Raw genomic sequence first — 27,901 nt, 5'->3', positions numbered from 1 at the left:
TATGAAGGGAGACATGCTGACCTGATCTTTATTATTTTCTGTGTCTGAACCTTCTGAACTTTCTTACATTTTAAACGGTGTGTGCCGTCCTCGGTATATGTCCGCTATACTTTTGACAGGCCAGTTAAACTCGTTTCCTTTTTCCAAGACTCTAAGACGACTTCTTGTCTAACAGGTTTATTGGAGTAGGAAAGTGTAAAACTGAAACAGATAAATACAACTGATTAACGCTATGATTTTTAACACTCAATATATGCATTTTCTAAAACTGAATAAAATAATATTTAAACGTTGTTTGTCTAATAAACCTTAACCTATAATATTAACAGAACAATACATCACATCGCACATCCACATCTCATCTGTATCTACGTATGACAATCACAGTTATAGAATTACTCGATCAAAATATAAACACAAGCACAAAACAATAGCAAGTGATTCCATTCAAAGATTAATTAGATAAAATAAAAACAAAGTCACATACTCACGATGCTGCATCAGGCGTGAGACATAAACTGTTAACACTGTAACTAACTCAGCGGCTCCAACTAAAGCAGAGAGCACAGCCATCCACACAACCGCTCTGTGTCTCCATGGCAACACGACACTCCAGCCAAACAGCTGGGACTCCCAAGCAACCGCGTCACAGAACGCAGCATCTACTTGCAAATAAATCATACAATCAAATTCGCTTTTACATCAAAACACGGTGCATAAATGCATTTTCACATGCTGCTGTTTATGGAGTGAGAGCAGAAGCTGCTGACAGTAAAACAGTTTTACAAACCTGACACTGTCACAACTATCTCTGAGTTAGAGCAAAAGCACAGTGAGTGAGAGCAGAAGCTGTCTGTGGTTATTTTGTGGCAGAGGAAAAAAAAGAAACACATAGACATATCTGTGAAGTCAATACCATAGAACACATGCAGAGAACCACACTGTGTTGACAGTAAAACAGTTCAAACCTGACACTGTCACAACTATAAGTCTCTGAGTTGGAGCAAAAGCACACAAGTCTGGTTTACTGATAATAATCAGCAGGTTAACAGGGCCCATTCAGAATCCAGGTTGTCCATCAAGTATGTAAAATCTTCTTGAGTTAACGTTGGTATGTTGTTGATTTTAACAAGCTTCAAATACAAATTTCAGACCAAAACAAATTAGCAGAATGAACATTTTAAGATAACACAGTCAGACAGTTTCAAAGTGCAGGAATCCAATATTAACAAGACAAGTTTGTTAAACACTTCAAAGGGTTTTCTTTCAAATGAGTTGAAGTATCTGATACATATTGTTTTGTTGGAAAACAAACACAACTCTTAGTTGTATCCAGCAAATTTCCACTTCTTAATCAGACTCAGAGGTTACAGACTCTAAACCTTTGTTGTCTTGATCAGAAGGCAGCGGTCTGATGGTGGAGTAGAGATCAGCTGTGTGGTTTTTAGGGAAGTGGAGTCTGCTGTACTGATGATCGTCCTGCTCTGCTGCCTGAGCTGACACGTTTTCATACATGGGATCAGGATTCAGCTGAGGAAACAAGACACAGTGATCAGTGTGTGGAAAATATATAATAAGTGTTTTATTGGATGCTTTTGATGTGTCATTGTGTCTGAGTGCTGCAATCCGTGACAAAAGTCTGTATTACTCTAAAATATTGTTTAAAAATGATTCAATGCAGCACTCAACTTTGATACTATGAAACCGTGTGAATATATAACAACAGTATGTCTGATAGTGGCTACAGAGATGACACAGTTGTGCTGTGTTAACCTGAGAGACATCATGGAGGAGTTTAGCAGGAACACATGTAGGGGATGAGTTTAAAGCTACAGGCAATATCACAAACTGCTGTAACTTCTGTCCTGCTCAGCAATAAATGATCATTCTGTCTAAAGAGAAACTGATCAGATGATCAAATAAGAGTGAGGTTACTCTACTTCTGTAAGGTTGTTTAAATCCTGGATTTTACCTGCTCTAAGTGGTTTGATGTTTCAGTTCTTGAAGATTGACTGGAAACCCTCTTTTTTCTGTTTTTCAAAAAAAAAATGTGTTGAAGTGATTTAAAATCAAAGTGTGAACATCATTTATCTAAAACACAGAACAGTGTTACTGACCTGATCCACAGGAGCACCATGACAAGTATTAAAGCCAGGAGAGCTGCAGAAACTCCTGCTGCTGCTGCTGCTTCCCATTTGCCTGTGAGACTTTGAACAGTGAGAGTCTTTTCATTGGCTCTGATGCTTTTGGTGCCTTTTCGGACTGAACAGTAGTATCTTCCTGCATGCTGGCTGCTGACTGGATCTAGAAGCAGGTGTTTGTTTTGGCTGTGTGACAGGTTCAGAGGTCGACTGTTGAAGTACCAAATGTAGGCTGTGTCAGTCAGAGGACAGCTGGTGCTGCAGGTCAGTCTGACTGTCTGTCCCTCTGTCACCACTGCAGGATGCAGCTGCACTCTGACACCTGAAACATGGTGAGAGTCAGTCAGTGTCTCTTTCTTACTGCTGCAGTGCAAACAGGCTTTGTGTTGATGTTCATGTTATGAAGTGCATCCAGAGACAAACAAACTAAGGCTGTGATCAGTTGGTCATTTTTGGTCCCATTGTTTAGTCAAAGCAGGACAAAGACACTGTGGTAACATCAGCACTGTTACAAGTTATTTAATGCTCTGAGTTACCTGTGACGACCAAAGTGACTCCAGGAAAATGAGACAGTTTCCTTCTTCCTCCATGTTTCTGAATTGTGAGTGAATATTCTGCTGAGTCAGCCTCCGTCAGGTTCTTGATTGTCAGGTTGTGTTGATTTCTCATGTTGTCATGATACTCCACACGACCTGCATCCTCAGTCACCTGCTCAGCCTCGTCCTGCCTACCTCGTATTTTTGTTCTATTCCATGATTTTGACAGTGGTCGGTGTGGATATGAGTATTGACTAGTGATGTTGACTGAGGAGCCTTGCAGAGCACAGATTCTCCGCCTGACATGTTCACACTCCAGCAGCTCCTAGCCACACCTGAAATACAGAAAACACTAACAGTAGTTTACTGTTCACTTCAACAGAACATGATGAACACAGTTTACATATGTTCACAAATATGTAGTCATACAGTTATGACTTTAGTTTGTTTTAACTTTGATATTTAGTTTATACTGTAACAGAATGTTAAACTCTCAGTGACACCTAGTGATCAAAAGTTTTATCCCATCCATCCATCCATCCATCCATCTTCCACCGCTTATCCGGGGCCGGGTCGTTCCCAGGCCAGCCGAGAGACATAGTCTCTCCACCGCGTCCTGGGTCTTCCCCGGGGCCTCCTCCCAGTGGGACATGCCCGGAACACCTCCCCAGGGAGGCGTCCAGGAGGCATCCGAACCAGATGCCCGAGCCACCTCAGCTGGCTCCTCTCGATGTGGAGGAGCAGCGGCTCTACTCCGAGCTCCTCTCGGGTGACTGAGCTTCTCACCCTATCTCTAAGGGAGCGCCCAGCCACCCTTCGAAGGAAACTCATTTCAGCCGCCTGTATTTGCGATCTCATTCTTTCGGTCACTACCCAAAGCTCATGACCATAGGTGAGGGTAGGAACGTAGATTGACCGGTAAATCGAGAGCTGAGCCGGAAGGCGAAGCTCCTTCTTCACCACAACAGACCGGTACAGCGACCGCATTACTGCGGAAGCTGCACCGATCCGTCTGTCAATCTCCCGCTCCATTTTTCCCTCACTCGTGAACGAGACCCCGAGATACACAAACTCCTCCACTTGGGGCAGGAGCTCTCCTCCCACCCAGAGAGGACAAACTACCTTTTTCCGGTCGAGAACCATGGCCTCAGACTTGGAGGTGCTGATTCTCATCCCAGCCGCTTCACACTCGGCTGCAAACTGTCCCAGTGCACACTGGAGGTCCCGGCTCGATGAAGCCAACAGTACAACATCATCTGCAAAAAGCAGAGATGAAATCCTATGGTTCCCGAACCAGATCCCCTCCGGTCCCTCGCTGTGCCTAGAAATTCTGTCCATAAAAATTATGAACAGAACCGGTGACAAAGGGCAGCCCTGCCGGAGTCCAACATGCACTGGGAACAGGTCTGACTTGCTGCCGGCAATGCGAACCAAACTCCTGCTCCGGCCATACAGGGACCTAACAGCCCTCAGCAGAGGGCCACGGACCCCATACTCCCAGAGCACCTCCCACAAGATGCCGCGAGGGACACGGTCGAACGCCTTCTCCAAGTCCACAAAACACATGTGGACTGGTTCGGCTCCAGCACCCTGCGGAGGGTATAGAGCTGGTCCAGCGTTCCGCGGCCAGGACGAAAACCACATTGCTCCTCCTTAATCCGAGGTTCGACTATAGGCCTTTATCCCAGATTCATTCAAGTCCCGCTAATAATCCACTAATTGTATTTGTATGCAGTATAATGCCTCATTATTCAGACCATCATATTTCTTAACAGCCCTCTGTGTGTTTTCATGTGTCATTCTGTAAGTCAGAGCATTGATTGGTTCATACTCACAGACTTCAGGAGACTGCAGATGTTCGAGGCCTTTTACAGCACAGGAGAACCTGTCAGCAGAGTATATGTAAACTGAATACTGACGGTCTTGTGTGTCTGACTTTGTATTGTGGGACCACCATGTAAAGCCAGTTTGACTGACAGTCATTGGACAGCTGGTGTTACAGGTCAGTTGAACTGATGACTGATAAGTAGAAATCCTTTGAACCTGTACTTCTGTTGGAAGATGATACATACATTTAACTTAGGTTATAATTAACAAGTCAGTATATAAAGAAATATCTGACTAAAATGTCAAAACACATATGTCATGATCAATGATAAAAACAAACTAACTAACCTGCGGGATGTGTGATGGAGCAGGACTCATTCACTGATGTCTGGGTATAAGAACACATCCTCCCTCCAGCATAGGTCACAGTGAAGCAGGTCTCTGTGACAGAATCTGAATCAGCACAAAGAAGAGGTTCAGTATTGGTGTATTAATCAGAGCATTTGTAACATGAGGAGGAGACGTCCCTGGTTACTCACCCACTGAGACTTCAGGGGCTCTGAGGTCCTCGTAGCCTTTGATAGCACAGGAGTATCTGACTGCTTCCTCACTGCTGACCAGCTCTTGGTACCAGGGAGACCAGTCCTCATAGAGGAACTCTCTGTTCTTGTACCAGATGTAGGCTGCAGGCTTTTCAGTCAGAGGACAGCTGGTGCTGCACATCAGTGTTACTGTCTGTCCCTCAGTGGTGGGAAACACCTTTACCTGCAGGTCTGAGGAATTGCTGTTTACATTTAAAATGTCATGTGTCGTATATACTGATTCTTAAAGATATATTTATCAACAGCCAATCTACCTGAAACAATGAGATTAATTTCTGTATTAGAGCAGAGCGCTGGCTTCTCATCCTCACAGCAGTAGTAGTTAGCATCAGTTTCTCTCAGATCATTGATGGTCAGAGTGTGTGAGTGTTCAGACATGTTGTATGTTAGATGAGTAATGGTGGATAACTTCCTCCAATCAAAATCTTTGTTCCGAGTGTACCATTTCATGCTGTCTGTGGGATGTCGAGCTGAGCAGGACAGATCCACTGAAGAACCTTTTAAAGCACAGATTGTTCTTTCTTCTCCATTCATCCCTTCAACAGAAACTTTTGTTAGCAAACATCTGAACATTATTGCATTTTAAAAGCTGATTGTTACAAGTCATACTTGTGTATTTCTGATGTTTCCTCCTACATTTCACTAAAACCATTTCAGTTCTCTGAGTTACTTATTTTACATAAGATATAAAAACATAACTCATACCTGAGATGCACAGGATGATTCCCATGAACACACATCCAGCTTCAGCCAGTAACATGGCTGTTGTCGTCCTTTACTTTCAGTTAATTGTGCAAGTGGTTGTTTTAGCTGCTGCCTTCAAGAAAAATCTTCCAGGGTTTAAAGTGAGCAGCATCTAATGAACAAGAGAGCTCAGAGGACTGTAGTTAGCAGACTGCCTTCAAACCTTCACTTCCTTCCTGATTCACACTAGGGATGCACCGATTGTGAAATTCTGGGCCGATGCCGATGTTTTTTCTTTTTGTTATTTACTCCTTCTTTTGTGCACAGAAACATACAAGTCTTTCAACTCATACTATCCTTGAATGAGCACAAATTCAGACAAATTTATGAAACAACCTTTAACGTCGCTTTTTAATTGACATTTAAGATTAAGATTAACCTTAATTCACATGTAAATTCTTTTCTTAAAAATTACTTTCAAAAACCCTCTTGGACTGCTACCTAATCAATGAATAAATTGTACTTGAATTGCCCAACAAAATGTGGTTTTATCCTGATAAACAAAAACTTACTCAATGAGAAGATTTTTTTATGGCCCAATAAAAATATTTTTGCAAAAAATAAAAACACATCAAGTATAAATAAAAATGCAAAAAAAATAAGTGGGAAATAAAATAAATTATGTTCTTCATACAATACAAAATGCAAACATGAATAGGGCTACCTTTCACCTTGTGTACTTCTCATATTAAAACATTACAGTGTTTCAGAACTCACAGGCTGGAACGTGGGGCATCTTTATAAAACAAAAAACAGTCCCATACAACGGACTTCCTTTTCTGAACATAAGTCACCTGCTGTGTCTCTCGCCTACTTTTTAGTAAGATGCATGTTTTACTTTACAAAGATAAGCATCTCTGCCTTGTCGCAGCAAAGTCTATTTCTCTTTTCATCCAAGACATGAGACACAAAACTGAATAAGCGCTCACTCTCCATGCGCACAAAGGTATCTGCGTGCCATTTGTGCCACTTCTGGAAAGCGCAGGTGGTTATTTCTCCAATAGCCGAGTGCAGTCTCGCTTCTGGGAATAGGGGTCTCTGCCAAGAAAATATCCAGTTGTTGAGATACAGAAGTACTTGGCCTCTCTGGTCCGTTTTCCTCCAGAATCTCCTCAAACATATCATGCTGGGATGCCCCTCCGTCGGCTCGTTGCCTCTTGAGCTGTGGGTGATATGCGCTCTCTCCATCGCGTATGCCATCCTCGGCACCGGCAGCAGGCAACAGGTGCGCGTCAAGTATTGCTCGTACACATTGTTTAACGTCCTCATCAAAGTAGCGATCCCTGTATCTGGGATCCAATAAGGTAGCAATGCAGAACATTGGATCATTCTCGATTTGATCGAAGCGTTTATTTACAGCATCTAATAATGAGGCCTTTGTTGTTTTAACGCTGTGGTCTGTGTCAGCCTGCTTACTCAGAACACGTCTCAGAGCGGTCACAGAGGGGATAACGTCAGCAGCTGATGCCTCTGATGAGCCAACTTCTCTTGTCAATTGTTCAAACGGGGAGAGGAGTGTTATAAAGTTTTCAATTAATTGCCACTGATGCGCACTGAGAGTGGCCGGGAGGTCGTAGTCTGCGGCGTATGTAGCAAGTGCGCGCTTTTGTTCCAGCAAGCTCTCCATCATATAAAAGGTACTGTTCCAACGAGTGGAAACATCTTGCTGGAGCCTTTTTGGTTTCATTCCCAACTGGATCTGCACAGCCTGAAGACGGGAATAGGCGAGGGGTGAGTGTTTAAAATGGCCTACAATTTTTCGGCAAATAGCCACGACATCTGTGATGCTGCACTGGCTAAAAACACCGTCATGAATTGCCACTTTGCAGAGTGTGTGCCATGCAGCCAAAACTAGCCAGACCACTGTCCGTCATAACTTTCGTCATATTCCTAGCATTATCTCTTACGACAGCATGCACTCTGGTTTTGTCGATTTTCCACGTCTGGAACATTTTCTCAAATGCTTCCAAGATGGCAGATGCTGAGTGGGTACCTTTAAACTCCTGGGAGTGTAACACTGCCTTTATCAAGTTGAAGTCCTTGTCAATCCACTGTGCCGTGAGGCTAAGCATGCTCACAGGGCTTACATCGGAACTCCATATATCAGTGGTAAAACTGATCGCAGCGATGTCACGAGCCAGTAGTTCATGAATGTGTGTGGCCACAATGTTGTGGATTTCGGGGAGACAGACCTCTGCAAAGTGACGTCAGCAAGGTAGCACGTAGCGTGGCTCCATAAACTTCATCAGACCCCGAAATCCCACGTCCTCCACTACAGAGAAAGGCTGGTCATCTAAAGCGATGAACTCCATCACCTTGTTTGTTATTTGTTTTGCTTTGGCGCTGTCTGGAGGCAGCTGTTTGGCTTTATCAAGCACTATCTATGTGTGGGTGTCCTCTATTCATGCTCCTCTCTGTGCCTGACAACTTATAGTTTTGTTGCCTGAAAAGTGCATCTATGTAAATGATTTGTCATAATCAATCTCAGAAATGTGTGTGAATGATGTTGTTTTACATACATCAACAACGCCTTGTGAATGAGTCCGCTTTGGTGTCAGGGTTTCAGCTTGAGCCAGGGCTTTTGTTTTTTGTTTTGTTGTGTTGTATTAGTTCTAGTTTGATTTTGTTACTTCCTGTTTTATTTTGTAGTCACTGCTCTCCCTCTCCTTTCAGGTGTCTTGTCTTTCCCTTTCCTTGTGTTCTCCCTCCTCCTTGTGATGATTACCTGCTCCACCTAATGTGTCTCACCTGTGTCTCATTGTCTCTCCCATTTTACCTTAGTAAATATAATGTATATAATGTGTCTTCCCTCCACACGGTACCAGTTCTTCTTGTGAGTTTTCCGAGCGTACCGGCCTTCCAGACACCTTGTTGTATTCTTTGTTGAGAACGTATTGAGCTTCAGCTTAAGCTTGGTTACTGAGTTTTTGTGTATGATCTTTGCTTGTTTTTGGACCTCAATTTTTGCCCACTCCTTAAGCCTAATGAGTACTACTAACACGTACAGTTTACATATGTTCACAAATATGTAGTCATACAGTTATGACTTTAGTGTCCACTAATTCTATTTGTATGCAGTATAATGCCTCATTATTCAGACCATCATGTTTCTTAACAGCCCTCTGTGTGTTTTCATTTGTCATTCTGTAAGTCAGAGCATTGATTGGTTCATACTCACAGACTTCGGGAGACTGCAGATGTTCAAGGCCTTTTACAGCACAGGAGAATTTGTATTGTGGGACCACCATGTAAAGACAGTTTGACTGTCAGTCATTGGACAGCTGGTGCTACAGGTCAGTTGAACTGATGACTGATATGTATAAGTCCATTGAACCTGTACTTCTGTTGGAAGATGATACATACATTTAACTTAGGTTATAATTAACAAGTCAGTATATAAAGAAATATCTGTCTAAAATGTCAAAACACATATGTCATGATCATAAAAACAAACTAACTAACCTGCGGGATGTGTGATGGAGCAGGACTCATCCACTGATGTCTGGGTATAAGAACACATCCTCCCTCCAGCATAGGTCACAGTGAAGCAGGTGTCTGTGACAGAATCTGAATCAGTACAAAGAAGAGGTTCAGTATTGGTGTATTAATCAGAGCATTTGTAACATGAGGAGGAGACGTCCCTGGTTACTCACCCACTGAGACTTCAGGGGCTCTGAGGTCCTCGTAGCCTTTGATAGCACAGGAGTATCTGACTGCTTCCTCACTGCTGACCAGCTCTTGGTACCAGGGAGACCAGTCCTCATAGAGGAACTCTCTGTTCTTGTACCAGATGTAGGCTGCAGGCTTTTCAGTCAGAGGACAGCTGGTGCTGCACATCAGTGTTACTGTCTGTCCCTCAGTGGTGGGAAACACCTTTACCTGCAGGTCTGAGGAAGTGCTGTTTACATTTAAAATGTCATGTGTCGTATATACTGATTCTTAAAGATATATTTATCAACAGCCAATCTACCTGAAACAATGAGCTTAATTTCTGTCTCCCAGCAGATCACTGGCTCCTCATCCTCACAGCAGTAGTAGTTAGCAGCAGTTTCTCTCAGATCATTGATGGTCAGAGTGTGTGAGTGTTCAGACATGTTGTATGTTAGATGAGTAATGGTGGATAACTCCCTCCAAACATAATCTTTGGTCCAAGTGTACCATTTCATGCTGTCTGTGGGATGTCGAGCTGAGCAGGACAGATCCACTGAAGAACCTTTTAAAGCACAGATTGTTCTTTCTTCTCCATTCATCCCTTCAACAGAAGCTTTGTTGTTGTATTCATGTCTATTCTTTAACACAACTGACATTGTTGTCATCCTCAAATCGTGTTGCTGCTGTGTTTGGGTAGTTCAAGTTAAAGCAGCTTCATGGTAACTAACAGCAGTCTGAGGACTGTTGGTCAGAAGTCGTGAGATAACAGTCTGCACGCACCCCTGACATCAATCTTCCTTCACAGATTAGGATTCTTAGTAAAAGGAAATTTAAGTGAAGAATTTGCCCACTTCTGCATCTACAAAGATGTTATAGTATTTCTTATCTGTTCGTTGTCATAGTGCCAACAAATCATCTGTTCATCAAACTGTTGATAAAGGCAGAACGTTCAGGAATCAACACAATCAGCAGGAAATTTGAAATAAGATAAACATAAGTATTTTAACTAGAATTTAAAGTGGGCAATAAATTAACAGTGTGTCATGTCATTTCCACTAATGTCACTCTTTGTTGCAGTAACATTAAAAATTAGAAATGGTAAGCCAGAACAATGTACTTCATGGCTGCCGTATAGTTATACAAACTGTAATTTAAACATGGATGTCATCCAGTTTCATGTGGTTGACTGAAACCTGAGGCAGAAAGTTTGCTATTTCTATTTTATGACATGGGGTATTGTCTCCTGTAAACCTACACACCAAGTGAAATCAGGTGAATATATAACAGGAGAATACCAGTACATTACACACAGCCTTACATATATTGAATATAATTATATTCAAATTAATTCAAGTTTATTTGTGTAGTGGTGTCTTGGTATTTCTTTTTAGGACCCCAGAACCTGACCTCTTAGTGTGTCCACACAACAACTCATTTGTTTAACTGTACGGAAATCACAGTCAAAACAAACAGTGGTTGTCAGATAAATTCAAACCCCAGAGTATTTTCATGTGTTTTTCAACTTGTCTTCAAACCCATTCAACCCTGTGTTTATGACAGTCTTTAGCTTGTGAAACCTGGTCTGCAGTACTGCAGTGGGACCCACAGCCACAAGGCTTCTACATACAAACATATCCAAAGCAAATATGGTGTGAGGGCACACACATCACATGCTGCTGGGCAGTGCTGTGGGAGTGGATTTCTGTGTGCACTCGCCTCACACGGAAAGAAGTATTACATTAACACGGTCTGTATGTGTGAAGGGATCAGTTCACATCTCCAAACTGTCCCAGTCTGTCCTCTTTCCCATGTCCCTGCCAGAGCCCCAAAACACTTGTTTAAATCTGCAGTTATTCTAAAAGACCACAGAGTGTATTGATCACCCTTTACCTCCCTCTGTCCTCCTCTCTCCTCTATATCTGTCCTCCACTCTTCTGACCTGGTTTGTGTCAGTAAACTCTTGCACACCTGCCCTTTCCAGGACTCCTGAGGTGGAAGCTGAGAAGAAACTGAAGATGTTTTATTAAAATCAGGAGCGACCCCCGGCCCCATGCCTCTGTTTCCTTCTGCCCTCTGTCTCCATTTATTTCCTTCTCCTCATAACAGCCAGGGTCACAGCCTGTCAGCATGGCAGGAATTTGCAATATATTCCCTCTTATGAAGGGACAAAGGGGGGAGGGAAAGAGAGATGTTAAAGAAGTGACAGCTGACAGAAGCAACAACAATATTTTAATGACAAATACGTAAATAAGCTTTTCTTTGAACATTGTGCTTCTAACGTCGTTGGACAGTTTTTTTGAGCTGTTCTCTCTCCCTGTCTGCAGGGGGTGCAAGATATCTTTTTTTTCTGTTGGAGACTGAAGAGCTCTGCGCTGGATGATACGGTCATAGCGCCACCTACTGGCAACAGAAACTTTGTCTTGTAAACGTGTGTTTGCTGTAAATCTCAGGAAATGAGAGGAGCGGAGAGCATAGGAGACGAGAGCATAGGAGAGGGGACAGCGATGGCCCCTCGGATCGCAAGGTGTGTGAGGGTCCACAATGCTGCTTGCAGCTTTAATTTTTAGCTTTTATTTTAGCTTTTATTTTAACAATACCTTTAAATCATCATGTACACAAGTGTCGTCCTAGGCCTGGATATAACATGCCATTAGGCCCTTTTGGTACTTTGTTGCATTAGTTGTTGAAGATGACATTATTAGTCTGGAGAATTTAGCCACAGGGTTTACCCATATTGTCTTGTGATATGCTTTTTAAGGTGTTATTTATTTAAGCTGTTTGTTATACTCACACAGTAGGAATATACTCTCTATGGAAGGCATTGGTTGTGTTGCTGATGAGAAGGCCCATGGCTAAAACACATACGGGAAGGAAAAAGACACTGTTTCATTGGTAGTATAAAAGAGGTGAGATCGAAAAACTAAATGTATTGATATTCCAAATCTGTTTAAATGTAGTGTAATAAAGTCACTGTGAATTCTGTAGGTCATATTATTATTTAAACTGAGACAAAAACACAGGGCTGAAACTGCACAGATGATCCAAGTATTGATTACTCGTTATTTTGTTCAAGATTTCCTGTCAAAGAACCCCACATACACACATCGTTGTCTCAGTGTTACATGCGTGTGAGTTGTACAAGTACAGTATGTGAACCTCAAAGATTATTTATATATTATAATGCCAAATTATAATCCATCTGTTCAGAGGTGTATTCAGGCAATGAAAGATGTCAGTGAGTATCCAGTTTTACTTTTACAACAGTGATGACAGTCTGATCGTCACAACATGTTTGTGGATATATAATGGCATAATCAAAGGATATTTCTGAGGACCTTATATAAATAGTTGCTGCTGCAAAAAGCTACACAACCATCTCTAAAGAGTCTGGACTATACAAATCCACAGACAGACAGACAAATGGTACAAATGGTGGAAAATACGCCCATTGTTACCCTCCCCAGGAGTGGTCTATCAGCTAAGAGGTCACAAAGGAACCCAGGCTAACATTTAGCTAATGTTAATGTTCATGAATCCAACATCAGGACAACAACCATGGTGTGCACATCAGAGCTGCAAGGAGAAAGTCACTACTCTCCAAAAATAAAACTGCTGCCTGTCTACAGTTTCTGAAAGCTCACATGGACAAACCAGAGTGGACAGATGAGACCAGAATAAAATTATTTGTTTTAAATAAGAAGCCTGATGATGGAAGAAAGAATGATGCTGCAGGCCAGCATATGACCCTCCCTCAGCCTGTTTATGTGGTGGTAATATCATGGTTTGGGCCTGTTTTGCTGCATCTGAGCCAGACTAACTTGTCTGTATTGATGGAAATGTCAGACATCTGTCTGTGAGCTCAAGACAAAGTGGGTCATACAGCAAGACAACAACAACCACACAAATAATTAGTTAACACCCTGAAATGGTTGGGCCAAAGTTCTGACCTTATTCTAATAAAAATGTTGTGGAAGATCCTGAAACAAGCAGTTCATGTGAGGAAACACATCAATGTGTCAGAACTGAAGCTGTTCTGTACTGAAGAATGGGTTAAACTTCTTCCAGACCTTTCTGTAGGACTGATCAGCAGCTAACAGAAACCTTGGACCGCTGCTGTTGTTGCTGTACAAGGAGTCACAGATGATACTGACAGCAAAGGTTCACACATTTGTAACACTGGATCATTTTCTTGACCAAATACATGCAGCACACATAAACAAGCCATTCTTAGTCCTGCTTAGCATTATATTGGCAACAATGATCTTATCTTCATAAAGCATCATACTGTACTGTTGTTTCTGAGCAATTGCTGGTGCTGTGGTCAAGAGTAAAATACGGTTGTGGAATATTCCAGTGGCCTCTTCACTGAATGAATAACAACAGTCTCCAATACAATGCCAACTATCAGTCTATAAACCAAATCTAACCAAATATACTCAGTGAGGGAGTTCACTGACTCTGCCTCTGTCCTGATAAGCAAACTTGATAAGAATATATTTTACTAAACAGCCTAACTGACACAAACGTTTCACTGCAACATGCTAATCACTTACTGTATGTTCAATTGCTTTATGGATTGTCTATGTCGGATTGTTTGACACAACTGACATATTGACAATGACATAAATGAGTAGTCAGAAAGTAATGACTCGAAAACTCTGTATAGTCAGTAATGGATCATCTCAACAGAATGTATTGTATATATATATGGTGATGTTCAACAGAAAGGAAAAAACAAAAAGAAAACAATCCTCAGAATACAGCAGAAGCAGCCAAACAGGCATACTGTCAATGTACAAATAGATTGTAGTTTATTTCTTCAATTTTTGTTATCACAGGTTTAACCTGTTTTTATCTGTGAATTTTTATGTGACAGATTAATATACTTGTACTCTGTGCTTGGAGAGTTGGCAAGCCTTCATTTATAAACTCAAAGGTGCAACTTATGGTATGTAGTAGTTTGTGACAGTTTGTGACAGTTTGTGAGATTTTTTGACATTATGACATGACTTTTTTGTTTTTTGTTTTTTATGTACATATGCTTACTTGGAGGTACCTGCCTGCCTGGTTACAAGCATTTCATCAATACTGTGCATATGATAAACAAGCCTTTTTGGATCTTTGAAATAAAAACTGCCACTAATATTACATATACAGCATACAGAAGGCAAGAAATTATCATAGTGTAAAATACAACTAGATTATTTAAAATCAAGAGAACTGAGGAAGCCACCTGGGGGAGTGGTGAGGGGGAAAAATCCATGAGTCCATTTACCTCAATTTAACCTCTTGGACATATTTAATTTGGCTATAAAGCTATGAACATATGCTGCATAGCACAGAGAAGGGCAGCTTACATTCAGTCAGCAGAACTAAGTGGGGAACCTGCCTGTTACAAGAAAGGCAAATTATGGAAATAAGACAGATAACTCTGTCATTTCATTTGCTTTGATAAGCAAACTATGGCTCTAATGCATTTTCTAAGAACATTTACCTCATGATGGAACGAGATAATCTTGTTACATTCCAAAGAAGGCATTATGGACTTTGAGTTTGCATGAAGACGTTCTGTCAAAGAGGATGCCTCCTCTTGCTTCTCTTCATACACACATAGCACTGTGAGTACTACAGGAACACTTGATAAGACATGCATCAAAGTGTAATGTTCTCTGGCCAATAGGATCATGTCGATAAACTCACATGAAGGTATTGGTGGCTTCAAGGCCAGTAAAACATCATGAACAGATTTAAAAAGGCAGCGCTGTCACACTGTCATACAGAAGTTGAAGGGTCAATGACAGTGATGGCTCATCTTACATTTCTTCACCTTGTGCTGTGGGTTGGTGAGTGCTTAGCTGTTCTTTTTTCATTTCATAATTTACAATGTTTTTTTCCCTGTTTGTAAACTCTCAAGAAAATGATGTATGTTAGAATTAATCAATTTATAGAAACAGATGAAACACCTCAACCTGTTTTCATCTTCTGAACAGTAAATGTGAAGCTGCCTGAGTATAAAATAATGTTGTTCTAACACAAGGTCATCTGTTGAGGACTGTCTCTTTCAGGTGTCACAGTGAGCACAGCGCTGGATCTGCAGAAGAGAATTTATGGTGGTAAAGACTGTGACCCTGCACAGAGGGCGTATCATGTCAAACTAAGAGGAGTTTCTGGTGGTCTGTGTGGTGGCTCACTGATTCACAAACAGTGGATTCTAACATCAGCTCACTGCAAAGAGAGCAAAATGTGAGAAAAGTTCTTTTACTTAATATACAAATAGCTAGAAGTTAATTCAACTTTACAAACCTGTCATTTTAATGGCTTAATATAAAAGTTGTTGCTTTTATAATTATTTAAGTTATGTTTCTGGAATTTACCTTTTACACATATTGATTGTATTGATACTGGAGCATGTTGGTCTTCTTCCTGCAGGAAAGCAACTGTGGGTTCAGAACCAGAAGTGGAAATTACAAGAACAGTAGTTTATCCAGAACATGACATCATGCTGCTGCTGTTACCAAATCCCTCAAAAATCACACCCATACGTCTTCCTGACTGTTCTGAACAGCCTAAGATGTGAGTAAAGTATCTTTCAGTATTTTACAGTAGGCCTTTAAGGGTTACATCCATCGTCTCAAGTGATACGTGTGATGAGAAAGAGTGCAGCATGTAACCTCAGGCTGTAACTGATTTAGACCAGTAAAGGTGGATGGGCAGATGTGGTATTTCTAATATTTTGTTTTGTGCTGAGAAAAAAATGGAAGATAATAACTTTTTGATTTTTTTTTTTAGAGATAAAATTGAAGTTGCAGGAAATGGTCGTTATAAAATTAATGAAAAGACAAAGGAAAAACGTAAGACTGATTGATCTCCTACAACTCAATTTCCTTTGAAAAACACATTGTTTTAAAACCATCAACACTTTGATTTTGTACAGTGCCTGGTCAGCCCAAAAAGCTCCAATGTGCAGAAATGCACATCAGCAGCTGTGATGAAATCAAAACTAAAATCCAGGAGACATTTCCAAATGAGCCATTTGAACATTGGTTCTGTGGCAAAGAACATAAAGTGGATACATGTAAAGTAAGTTGGCATGGCTTGTAATATTAGCTCATATTAGATCTTGTAGTTATCACATGTTTTGGAACTAAATTTACTAACTTTTTCACTCTCTTAGGGTGACTCCGGTGGTGGAGTGGTTTACAACAATGTGATTTACGGCATCATTTCAGGTGCTGGTAAACGTGCCTGTTTTCTACCAGCTGTGTTCTTGAAAGTCTGTCCTTACATGGAATGGATTACAAAGACTATTAGTGGAGACAAGCAGACATTCTGAATAAACAATGTGAGATTTCAGCATCACAGTTAATTGTGATATCTGTGTCTTTTATTTTTATACCATTATAAATATTTCCATCATTGCATTATCCTCTTCCTATTCACATTTGGAGGCTGGAGGCTTAAATTTCTCATACATGAACATCATCAAAGCAGGCAGTCAGAGACATTGGGTTATTTGTGATCTGACTTACATGTAAACAAAGGCCAATACAACAGGAGTGGCATGGTGGAAGAGACTGGGATTAGATTTTTAAATGTAAAACAAAGACTCACTTTTTCAATCTAGATTTTAGTTTTTTAATATCTTTATTCATTTCAATATTTTATTGAAATATGGCAGTGGCTAACATACTCTTTATATGTGTGTGCATGTGAAAAAAGGCTATGTACATATGTTGTGCAATTGAAAAGAATGTGGCCAGAGATCAGAATGAACTTACAAATGAACTCATTTGTCATGCAGGTGAACACACCAGATCACCTGTAAACAGTAAAAGCATTGTTTCATTATTGAAACATGGTTTTAACAAAGTCAGCAGAAACAATGTGTGATGGTACAGACGTGGGCCAGGGAAGAGAGGCTGAATGGATGATAAATATGGATGAAAAATAAAATAATCACTCCCACTTTTTACCCAGTATTTAACTCATAAAACCAAATGAGAGCAGCAGTATTCTTAGATTAGTTTGCCGTTAATCAGCCTGTCATTGATGAACTTGTTAGCTAACCGACGAGCAGCATCATGGATGGACATTATAAAAACACAGTGCACAGCATCAAACTATCAGTCCAGCATCAGGCTACAGACCTCTGTCTCTCTGCCTGCATCTCTGCTCTCTGTCCAGTTTGTTGTCATGGCCCCAAAACTTCCGTGTTGTTTAATGATCTTAACAGTGAGACCTCTCACTCCTTCGATCATTCACGCTGCTATACACAAACACGCAGTGACGCACGCTATCAGGACAGAGTGAGACCTCCCTCCTTCACTCCCCGTCCGGTCCGTTTGGAGACCCAGAGGTGAGCTGTCCCCCGCGCCCCCTCCCTTCCTCTCACAGCTTCTGTACGGCAGCTTCTCAGCATCAGGGGCGCCTGCAGCTGCAGGGGGCGCTAATTTGCCAATTTTTCACACAGTGCTCTATAATACACACAGAAAACCGCCGCAGATTATCTTTTTTCCAACTGCTTGTGCCACCCCCTGTGTCAGTGGCGTAGGAAGCATTAAAAATGTGAAGCCTACAGCCAAATGAAATTAGTAAGTCTTAGATAACCTGCTGTTATATCTTTCTCATTAGATATTCAACTTTGCACAGTCAAAATAGCTACTCGGAAAAGCGTAGCCTAAAGTTGCTAGTCTCCTGTTATTTCTTTAGGTTAGTTTGTTTTAGCAAAGTCTGTGGTCAATGCTCACATTTTCGTTGACTCTCGGCCAAACGAACGCTACATTATGCACAATTGGCCAATGAATCAGATTTTAATACTATAGCTTGTGCAGCTGAGTTAGCGATTTACACTTGTGTGTGACAGCTGTGAGTCACGAGTGATCTTTGCTAGCCTTTGCAGATGTTAAAGGTATGTAGAGGTGCTGGGCCAAAGTAGACTATTAAAGCAAAACAGAAATAAAAAATGTTTAAAATCATTGCCAATGCAGATAATAAGAATATTTTGTAGTATTCCTTTACTCTATTCTCCCAAATCAGCTGGATCCATCTGGGCCTCTCAACATCATACCAGACAAATTTTATATGAAATGTAAACTGGATAAAATGCAACTGTTTCAGGGCTTAGGTTTTTATCACAGTGTTATCTTCTTCACAGCATTGCCACAAGTCATCACAGTGTCAGATTTCTTACAACAACACAGAGTTGCTGAAGACGTAATAAGCCGCCTGGAGGAGGATATGGTACTACTATGGCTAAAATAAATCTGAACAAGTAAAAGCAAATGAGAGCAAAACAAGGACAGTACTTCTTGATGTGGAATGTAGTATGGATACTGTCCTAGAAAAAGGAAAGAATTTCTTCTTTCCAAAAGGAACATCAACAAAAGGCCATGCACCACATTTCAACTTTGAATTGTGGGATTACAAACACAATCCAATCCATGAGAATGTGACCATTGGCTTTATCTACAATGCTCTCTGCATGGCCAGGTAATGCTTCTACATTGCTACTTTCACCAAGGAGTAATTCAATAATAAGTGCCATGAGTCTCACAGAATCAGCAGAAGGTGATGAGGTAGTAGTGATAAATGATCATGATAATGATAATGATGATGATGAATATCCAGACAGTCTACTGCTGGATGCTGATTACACAGAGCAAGAGAGAGAGGATGATTTATATCATGAAGATGAAACTTTCAACAGTGGCATAGAAGAGGGCAAACTGTATGCATTATTTCCTGTCATTGACACCTATGATACTCTAGGTTCTCAACTCATCACTGATCACTATACTGTGGCAAATGTAATACTGCAAAATAATTCAGAAAATAACCTCATACTCAATGTTCTTGATTGATTGACATTTGGTCCAGGTGGCAGTGAGCATCCAAGTTACGACGATGACACTGATACATTTAATTTTGAGGTCATGCTTCAACAGCCACCCAGCACTTAAGATGTTTCCAGTGATAGTCCCCTGCAACAGCCACCATCACTGGTACATGATGCTCCTCCAGAACAGCGCTCAATATCACTTAAATCCAGTGATGCACCGCTACAACAACCACCCACCACATCAACAACCACAGCTCCGAAGGTAATACATACATACATACATACATTCACCATGGCAAATGCCTTGATGAAATGATCAGTGGATTCATGGATCCAGCAGTGCTGGGACAACCTTTGATTATAAAACGGCTACTCCCTGATAATACAGAGGAACGTCGTGTTGGCTCATGTTAGATGTGTATTGTTCTTTCTGGCAGGAATTTTATGTGTTGTACAGTAGGAACATCTGTAAAAGTCCCTTTCATCAGGCATGACTTCAACTGTGAAACTTGGAAGGCCATTGGCAGAGTTCTGGTTGTAGGTTATCAAACATGCCAGTACCTGCCAGTTAAGCTGGATCTTCCTCTTTTGGAGGAGGTTTTGTGTGGAGCCAATGCACATGTATTTGTGCCTGTATCTCTCACATACTTCATCTTGTGTGGATGAAAAAAATCAGGCATGCTGAGGCTGTCATTCTGAACAGATTGATATAACCATATGCATATGTGGGCGTGGCCACGTGGCTCAGCAGCGCCCCCTAGGATTAGATATGGGTCCCACTTTGATCTACATACATGAAAATGTATACCTCTTGGAGGTATACTCTTAAAGCGCACAGGAAGTCCACCATTTTGAAAAACCTGCACCATTTTGTGTTTCACACCTGCCATACTTTACGAACTCCTCTTCACAGAATTTTCCCATTGGTCTCAAAATTTGTGGGCTCACTCTTAAGCACATAAGGACCAAAACTTATCAAAAGTGTAGAGCTTTATTACACGATCTGCCCATGCCGCCAACGCACAGGACATAGATGTGTTTGTGCCTGTATCTCCTCTACCTCATACTTCTCCCTATGTGGATGAAACTTTACAGTTATGCTGAACATCTGACTCTGCACAGATTGATATGCTGATATGCTACAGTCACTGCGCCAACTACTGGCCGGAGGACCTGAATTTGGTATATGTGTGTTTTGATGTCCTCTTCTGCCCTGCAGACCACAGCTCATGCCGGTACCGGGGAAAGAGAGGATGTGGGACGATAGGGGAGGCGGCTGCTGGTCCCGTGGACCGCAAGGAGTGTGAGGGCCCGTCATCGCTGCTTGCAGCTTTAATATTGTTTTTGTTGTTTATTAGGTACACTGTTCCTGTAACCTCGAGATAATGCAGGTAGAGATAAATTGCTATTAAATGTGGCAGAACTAAAAAAAAAAACAAATTACAATGCATAAATTCTACCTATTTTATTGCAAAAGTATTACTTAGTGTTAAATTATTATTATTAAAGGCTTAATATGATAGTACTGTGTTACCTGACGAGATCAAGGAAGCAGAACTGCATTAAGTTCTTGTCCAAAAAGTCTCCAGAGAAATGACCATTGTCTTGGAGGGCTTTGAACAGGTTCATCCAGAATTGAATGCTTTGTTTTCTTAGTATTCTCCACCAGGATTCAATGCGTTGATTCCCCGTACTGTGTCCATAAATAAAACTGTTCTCTCTGGCAAAAGTGTTGGTATGGTTTCTCCTTAAAAACACCTGCATGTTGGCAACATGTCCATTTTAAGTGCCTTTGTCCGCATGCATCCTTTCCGGACACCCTCCCAAACGCATTACGCATCGGATGCAGTAGTCTGCCACAACCTTGGGGTTGCTGTTTGTTGTGTAAGCTTCCATCCATAAAACGAAATGGCTGACGTCATCAATGCATCCATTAATCCCTATACCATAGGGTTTTAATTTGTCGTATGAGTCCATGTGCCAAAGAGCATTGGGTCCTTTGGTGTTGTACTGCCGCTGTGCTCTCCAAAGGTTCACCCCTTGTGGATCAATGAATTTGATATTTTGTCTTATGATGTCTTGCTGCACCACATAGCCCATCTGTATTGCCCGCTGATGTACCCATCGGTAGCCCTGCATCTGTCCAGTCTGTTGCAGCTCCTGGTGAACAAATGCTATGACTTCACCCAACCTGGTATGATTTTTTCTCCTGAACAATCCCAGTTTCTTGCAGTGTGTTTTTTAAGTCCGGATGCTGAGGATAACATGATGAATCTGGGCTAAGCTTATAAGTATCTCCTCATTGCTGAACCCAGCTTTAAAATTAAACTTGATGAGGTTTTCCACAGCGACCATGACTGCAAGAACGTCTAGCCTATATGAGGATTTCTTTTACATTTCTGAAGTTTTTTCTAGCAAATTTGCTACTTTAAATCTCAGAATATTAGCTCCCCCTCCTCTTCTGGGTCCGTATTTTTTTTTCTTAATGTGGCCCTAATACCCGGTCGTAAAACCTGAGCACATGCCATCAAAAAAACAGAAAAAAAGAGAATATTCATGTAAGTTTCAATAGAGTGCAGGGAAACACCACAGCTGAAATATGTGATATAAAAGATATGTACAGAGAGACGTGGCCAAAAATCACATGATTGGTTGCAAAGTTAGCTCTGAAACAGCAGAGCAAAAGTACATCCGCCCAGATTTAAAAATAGAATGCCACCCTTTCAACCCTCAGGTTTCAAGCATTCAGCACCTGAATTGCACATGTAATGGAGAGGGAGAACAGTGACACATCTGAAACTCTGAAAACATGAGTTGATCTACAATGTTATTGATCTACAATAGAGTGTTGCTCACCTGATCCAAAGGAAGATGACTAGAGGTGTCATGACTAGGAGGCCAGCACAGACTCCTGCAGCAGCAGCTGAAGTTCCTGTGAGACTTCAGACAGTGAGAGTCTCCTCACTGGAGCTGAGGCTTGTTTTGCTGCTTCTGACTGAACAGTAGTATCTTCCTGCATCATGGCTGCTGACTGGATCTAGAAGCAGGTGTTTGTTTTGGCTGTGTGGCAGGTTCAGAGGTTGACTGTTGAAGTGCCAGATGTAGGCTGTGTTGTCAGTCAGAGGACAGCTGGTGCTGCAGGTCAGTCTGACTGTCTGTCCCTCTGTCACCACTGCAGGATGCAGCTGCACTCTGACACCTGAAACATGGTGAGAGTCAGTCAGTGTCTCTTTCTTACTGCTGCAGTGCAAACAGGCTTTGTGTTGATGTTCATGTTATGAAGTGCATCCAAAGACAAACAAACTAAGGCTGTGATCAGTTGGTCATTTTTGGTCCCATTGTTTAGTCAAAGCAGGACAAAGACACTGTGGTAACATCAGCACTGTTACAAGTTATTTAATGCTCTGAGTTACCTGTGACGACCAAAGTGACTCCAGGAAAATGAGACAGTTTCCTTGTTCTGTCATATTTCTGAATTGTGAGTGAATATTCTGCTGAGTCAGCCTCCGTCAGGTTCTTGATTGTCAGGTTGTGTTGATTTCTCATGTTGTCATGATACTCCACACGACCTGCATCCTCAGTCACCTGCTCAGCCTCGTCCTGCCTACCTCGTATTTTTGTTCTATTCCATGATTTTGACAGTGGTCGGTGTGGATATGAGTATTGACTAGTGATGTTGACTGAGGAGCCTTGCAGAGCACAGATTCTCCTCCTGACATAGTTCACACTCCAGCAGCTCCAACCCACAACACCTGAAATACAGAAAACACTAACAGTAGTTTACTGTTCACTTCAACAGAACATGATGAACACATACAGTTTACATATGTTCACAAATATGTAGTCATACAGTTATGACTTTAGTTTGTTTTACTTTGATATTTAGTTTATACTATAACAGAATGTTAAACTCTCAGTGACACCTAGTGGTCAAAAGGTTTATCCCAGATTCATTTAAAGTCCCACTAATAATCCACTAATTCTATTTGTATGCAGTATAATGCCTCATTATTCAGACCATCATATTTCTTAACAGCCCTCTGTGTGTGTTCATGTGTCATTCTGTAAGTCAGAGCATTGATTGGTCCATACTCACAGACTTCAGGAGACTGCAGATGTTCGAGGCCTTTTACAGCACAGGAGAAACTATCAGCAGAGTATATGTAAACTGAATACTGACGGTCTTGTGTGTCTGACTTTGTATTGTGGGACCACCAGGTAAAGACAGTTTGACTGTCAGTCATTGGACAGCTGGTGCTACAGGTCAGTTGAACTGACTGATATGTAGAAATCCTTTGAACTTGTACTTCTGTTGGAAGATGATACATACATTTAACTTAGGTTATAATTAACAAGTCAGTATATAAAGAAATATCTGTCTAAAATGTCAAAACACATATGTCATGATCAATGATAAAAACAAACTAACTAACCTGTGGGATGTGTGATGGAGCAGGACTCATTCACTGATGTCTGGGTATAAGAACACATCCTCCCTCCATCATAGGTCACAGTGAAGCAGGTCTCTGTGACAGAATCTGAATCAGTACAAAGAAGAGGTTCAGTATTGGTGTATTAATCAGAGCATTTGTAACATGAGGAGGAGACGTCCCTGGTTACTCACCCACTGAGACTTCAGGGGCTCTGAGGTCCTCGTAGCCTTTGATAGCACAGGAGTATCTGACTGCTTCCTCACTGCTGACCAGCTCTTGGTACCAGGAAGACCAGTCCTCATAGAGGAACTCTCTGTTCTTGTACCAGATGTAGGCTGCAGGCTTTTCAGTCAGAGGACAGCTGGTGCTGCACATCAGTGTTACTGTCTGTCCCTCAGTGGTGGGAAACACCTTTACCTGCAGGTCTGAGGAAGTGCTGTTTACATTTAAAATGTCATGTGTCGTATATACTGATTCTTAAAGATATATTTATCAACAGCCAATCTACCTGAAACAATGAGCTTAAATGCTGTATTAGAGCAGAGCCATGTCTTGTCATCCTCACAGCAGTAGTAGTTAGCATCAGTTTCTCTCAGATCATTGATGGTCAGAGTGTGTGAGTGTTCAGACATGTTGTATGTTAGATGAGTAATGGTGGATAACTCCCTCCAAACATAATCTTTGGTCCAAGTGTACCATTTCATGCTGTCTGTGGGATGTTGAGCTGAGCAGGACAGATCCACTGAAGAACCTTTTAAAGCACAGATTGTTCTTTCTTCTCCATTCATCCCTTTAACAGAAGCTTTTGTTAGCAAACATCTGAACATGATATCATTTTAAAAGCTGATTGTTACAAGTCATACTTGTGTATTTCTGATGTTTCCTCCTACATTTCACTAAAACCATTTCAGTTCTCTGAGTTACTTATTTTACACAAGATATAAAAACATAACTCATACCTGAGATGCACAGGATGATTCCCATGAACACACATCCAGCTTCAGCCAGTAACATGGCTGTTGTCGTCCTTTACTTTCAGTTCATTGTGTAAGTGGATGTTTTAGCTGCTGCCTTCAAGAAAACTCTTCCAGGGTTCAACGTGAGTAGCATCTAATGAACAGGAGAGCTCAGAGGACTGTAGTTAGCAGACTGCCCTCAAACCTTCACTTCCTTCCTGATTCACACATTATTTTTAGTAAACATAAAACTTTACTTATGAATTCTTGTTTATTGGAAGTTTCATTTTATTTGATCAGCCAGTGCTGTTATTATTTTTTAATTTAGTCAAAGTTCTGTCTCTTTATGTGAGTAAAATAGTAGCCTACATGTTTTGTTGCTGCTTCACTGTGATAAAAACACTAAAAAGGAGGAAGTGTGTGACTTATAACACTTCATTTCATACTATGACCTCATTAGTATTCCTGTCACTTCTTGGGTGTGAATGTAGGTTGGCATATCTATGTGTGGGTGATACACATGGATCTTGAGTTACAGCCAAGTAACTTTTCAGCAGTTTGTCATCAGTGAATGCTCTGAAATGGAGGAGTTTAATCAACAGTCTCTTGTATTCGTGCTCCTCTCTGTGCCTGACAACTTATAGTTTTGTGTCAAACTACAGCTTCACTTGAAGCCGACACCACAGGTACATGATGAGCTTGTTTTTGTTCTCTACATTTGTTGTGTCACAGTACTGTAATGTTTCCAAGGAAGCTGTCACTTTGTGTCTCACAGTTTTGTACATGTTTGATATGAGCAGTGTTGTTGGACAAACAAACACACAGATGTTTAGGGTTCAGTTCTTTCAAGCAGCGGTCCCCAACCTTTTTTGCACCACGGACCGGTATCATGTAAAACAATACTTTCACGGACCGGCACAGGAAAAAAAAAAAAAAATTTCTCACTTTCTCAGCAATGAGGCGGTCCCATCTGGGGATAATGGGAGACATGACACCCGAAGTGTGTTTCTTATGTCCAGTCCACTCCGTAATTTTGTTTTGGCCGTCATTAATTGCTTCAGTCGTTCTTGTTCATGTTTTCTTCCATGGCTTGTCTTTTAATGCAGGGTGCTCGGTCTCGCAGTTTTGAAGGTTTCGTTGCCTCATTTGCGAGTCTGTCGCCACATCACTCAGAGCGGACTTGGTGTGTGAGAATCACCTGTTGCAATAAATCCGTATTTTAAATAGGACTCCTGATATAGTCTTTTAAATGCAGGTTTCTTTTTCTTTGAAGGGGTAGGCTCCTCTTCTTCTGTCTCCTCGTTAGGCCTTTTCCCCTTTCCGAAGAAGCTCTCCAAAGACGTTTGTTTTTTTTATTCATTTTTGCTGCTTGTGGGCTTAATTTTGGGGTTCCGTATCCCGTGACCGAGACCAGCGTCTGGGCAGGTGCTTAAAGGCACAGGCGGATGAATCTGATCGATTTATAAATGAAACAGCTTTCAGACTCAGATAATGAATAATATATGTTTTGCTCAGTGTAACCCATGTCACGTGACTGCACTAGTTGCTCCTCCACCTGACGCTCTGTGTCGTCTCTGATTCGTTGTCTCAGTATCGCGGCAAAAAAATAAGTCCTATCTGGCGGAGGGATCCGGCCGCACTTCAACTCCTGCTGTGGCTGGTGGCATGCTGAGCGTTTTGGAAACTCCGGTTCTCCTCAAATAATATGTTGTAAACCTCACTTTGACTCTGCGGTAAGCATAACTTATATTTAACCGAGCTAAGAACTCTGTATCGATAGCAGTTTTGTTTAGTTAATGTTTTAAACTTTTGTTACGCGGTGCTGCTACCGCGAGTGGAATTCCCTTTGGAACGCGAGTGTTTTAAGACACTCTGCTTAATTTAAGCCTTCAATATTTGAAGCACCCCAACATTGTGCACCTTGTTTTACACATTAAAATGTGAACTTTAATTCGGCTACCTTGTTTGTTAAGCAAGTGTTTTCATTTATTGTGTTTTCTTTTGATTTAATGTGAAATACTAACCAGGAAGTCAATATTGCAATGAAAACTGCGCAGTTAAAATGGACGATTTCTTATTGGAATATTGCATGGAATGTTACTAAACTGTGTTTAGATATTGAAATGTTGAATGTATTGAATTGAAACTATTATGATTATGACTAGTGTTTACCGGTAAACTGAATTTTTTTTTTATTGATTACTAATTGTTACTTCTGGCCCTGCAGGTCAGGTTTTTTTTGTTGACCCTTCAATTGGACATTCTTGTGCAAGCAAGTGGCGAGCTTAACGGGTAGGATCATTTCAATTTTCCCCTTTGGATTGCAAACCATTGGATTTATGGACCAGCTTTATTTTTTCCCCCTCATTGCATTTTTTTGGGACAATTAATTTTAACACAGGAAGAGATCCTGTGAACTGAACTTTGTGTTGTGTATTGTCGGGGTGAAAATCCCCTTGTTTCCTTCTGATCACCCCCTGAATTAGTTTGTAAGGAAGGAGCGGATAAATTCTGGTCTCAAAATTATAATTTATTAAACAATGAGGCAAATTCTGAGTTGCAGAGCTCTGGGTTGTTGCACACACAGAACCAAACAAGAACAACACAAGAACAGGACAACCAACAAGAACAAACAACCACACAGCAACAACGAACAATGCAACAACAACTGGACATGGAATTCACACATTGATATACCCCATGGGCGTTCCTGCCTGCCGGCCCACAGGGGCATCTACCGCCCCCCTGCAGACCCTGGTTCATACAGCAACTAGACCATTAGTGTTTACTGCCAAATAAGGTAAAACTTCAATTCCTCAAATCTCATAGGTTGTGAGTCCAATCTGGGGGTGACCATAAAACTGGGTACTCAGGAGAAAAACACATTCCTTTAGAATCTGGCTTTTATCAGGTCAAAGGTGCTGCTGTCCTTAGTCTGAATTTATGACCATCTCGTACCAACCGGAGCTCTCTCCAGAGAACAGAAAAACAACTGATCTCATCTGCCACAGCCTGAACTGCAGAAAACAACGTTATATGACATACTATGAAATTACTTATTAATACATTCAGTATCCGCAAATTACTTTGATTTTCTATAAAACTTCCTAACACATAAACACTTATGAAAATCACATTATTAAGCGATAAACACATATAAACATGAAAACTTA

General features: G+C 41.2%; 3 protein-coding genes across 4 annotated transcripts; 1 reads left to right on the top strand and 2 right to left on the bottom strand.

Moving 5' to 3' along the window:
• Positions 1-1,350: 1,350 nt before the first annotated feature.
• Positions 1,351-10,016, bottom strand: LOC114427574 (uncharacterized). The gene is made up of 7 exons (XM_028395760.1): positions 9,821-10,016; positions 9,504-9,737; positions 9,313-9,417; positions 5,044-5,277; positions 4,853-4,957; positions 2,873-3,012; positions 1,351-1,530 (listed from the first exon to the last, which is right to left on the bottom strand). Exons 1-7 carry the CDS (start codon positions 10,014-10,016, stop codon positions 1,351-1,353), a joined length of 1,194 nt encoding a protein of 397 aa, XP_028251561.1.
• Positions 10,017-15,296: 5,280 nt separating this feature from the next.
• Positions 15,297-19,460, top strand: LOC114427497 (kallikrein-8-like). The gene is made up of 7 exons (XM_028395633.1): positions 15,297-15,344; positions 15,567-15,744; positions 15,931-16,074; positions 16,291-16,352; positions 16,436-16,581; positions 16,676-16,736; positions 19,378-19,460. Exons 1-7 carry the CDS (start codon positions 15,305-15,307, stop codon positions 19,458-19,460), a joined length of 714 nt encoding a protein of 237 aa, XP_028251434.1. The 5' UTR covers positions 15,297-15,304.
• Positions 19,461-21,031: 1,571 nt separating this feature from the next.
• LOC114439612 (uncharacterized) lies at positions 21,032-25,623 on the bottom strand. 2 transcript variants are annotated; one of them, XR_003671076.1, is made up of 7 exons: positions 24,732-25,623; positions 24,281-24,562; positions 23,964-24,197; positions 23,773-23,877; positions 22,753-23,648; positions 22,196-22,538; positions 21,032-21,852 (listed from the first exon to the last, which is right to left on the bottom strand). XR_003671076.1 is itself a non-coding variant. In XM_028411674.1 (5 exons), the coding sequence occupies exons 1-5, from the start codon at positions 24,784-24,786 to the stop codon at positions 23,305-23,307; spliced, it is 1,020 nt and encodes a 339-aa protein (XP_028267475.1). In that variant the 5' UTR covers positions 24,787-25,623; the 3' UTR covers positions 22,653-23,304. The 2 variants fall into 2 exon arrangements, 1 of the variants encoding a protein (XP_028267475.1); XM_028411674.1 differs by lacking the exons at positions 21,032-21,852; positions 22,196-22,538 and having other exon boundaries at positions 22,653-23,648.
• Positions 25,624-27,901: the final 2,278 nt, after the last annotated feature.

Source organism: Parambassis ranga, chromosome 1 (assembly GCF_900634625.1).
Source record: "Parambassis ranga chromosome 1, fParRan2.1, whole genome shotgun sequence".
Taxonomy (NCBI): Eukaryota; Metazoa; Chordata; class Actinopteri; family Ambassidae; genus Parambassis; species Parambassis ranga.
This window is presented reverse-complemented; position numbering and strand designations above follow the sequence as displayed.

Excerpts from the sequence above, each read along its gene's own strand:
- LOC114427574 (XM_028395760.1), bottom strand. The coding sequence starts at position 10,016 with ATGAAATGGTACACTTGGACCAAAGATTATGTTTGGAGGGAGTTATCC. Across the intron at positions 9,738-9,820 it reads AATTAAGCTCATTGTTTCAG|ACCTGCAGGTAAAGGTGTTT; the intron begins GTAGATTGGCTG and ends GCACTTCCTCAG. Across the intron at positions 9,418-9,503 it reads AGCCCCTGAAGTCTCAGTGG|ATTCTGTCACAGACACCTGC; the intron begins GTGAGTAACCAG and ends GTACTGATTCAG.
- LOC114427497 (XM_028395633.1), top strand. The coding sequence starts at position 15,305 with ATGGCTCATCTTACATTTCTTCACCTTGTGCTGTGGGTTG. Across the intron at positions 15,745-15,930 it reads CACTGCAAAGAGAGCAAAAT|GAAAGCAACTGTGGGTTCAG; the intron begins GTGAGAAAAGTT and ends TTCTTCCTGCAG. Across the intron at positions 16,737-19,377 it reads CGGCATCATTTCAGGTGCTG|GTGGCAGTGAGCATCCAAGT; the intron begins GTAAACGTGCCT and ends CATTTGGTCCAG.
- LOC114439612 (XM_028411674.1), bottom strand. The coding sequence starts at position 24,786 with ATGTTACTGGCTGAAGCTGGATGTGTGTTCATGGGAATCATCCTGTGC. Across the intron at positions 24,563-24,731 it reads AATCATCCTGTGCATCTCAG|GGATGAATGGAGAAGAAAGA; the intron begins GTATGAGTTATG and ends CTTCTGTTAAAG. Across the intron at positions 23,878-23,963 it reads AGCCCCTGAAGTCTCAGTGG|ATTCTGTCACAGAGACCTGC; the intron begins GTGAGTAACCAG and ends GTACTGATTCAG.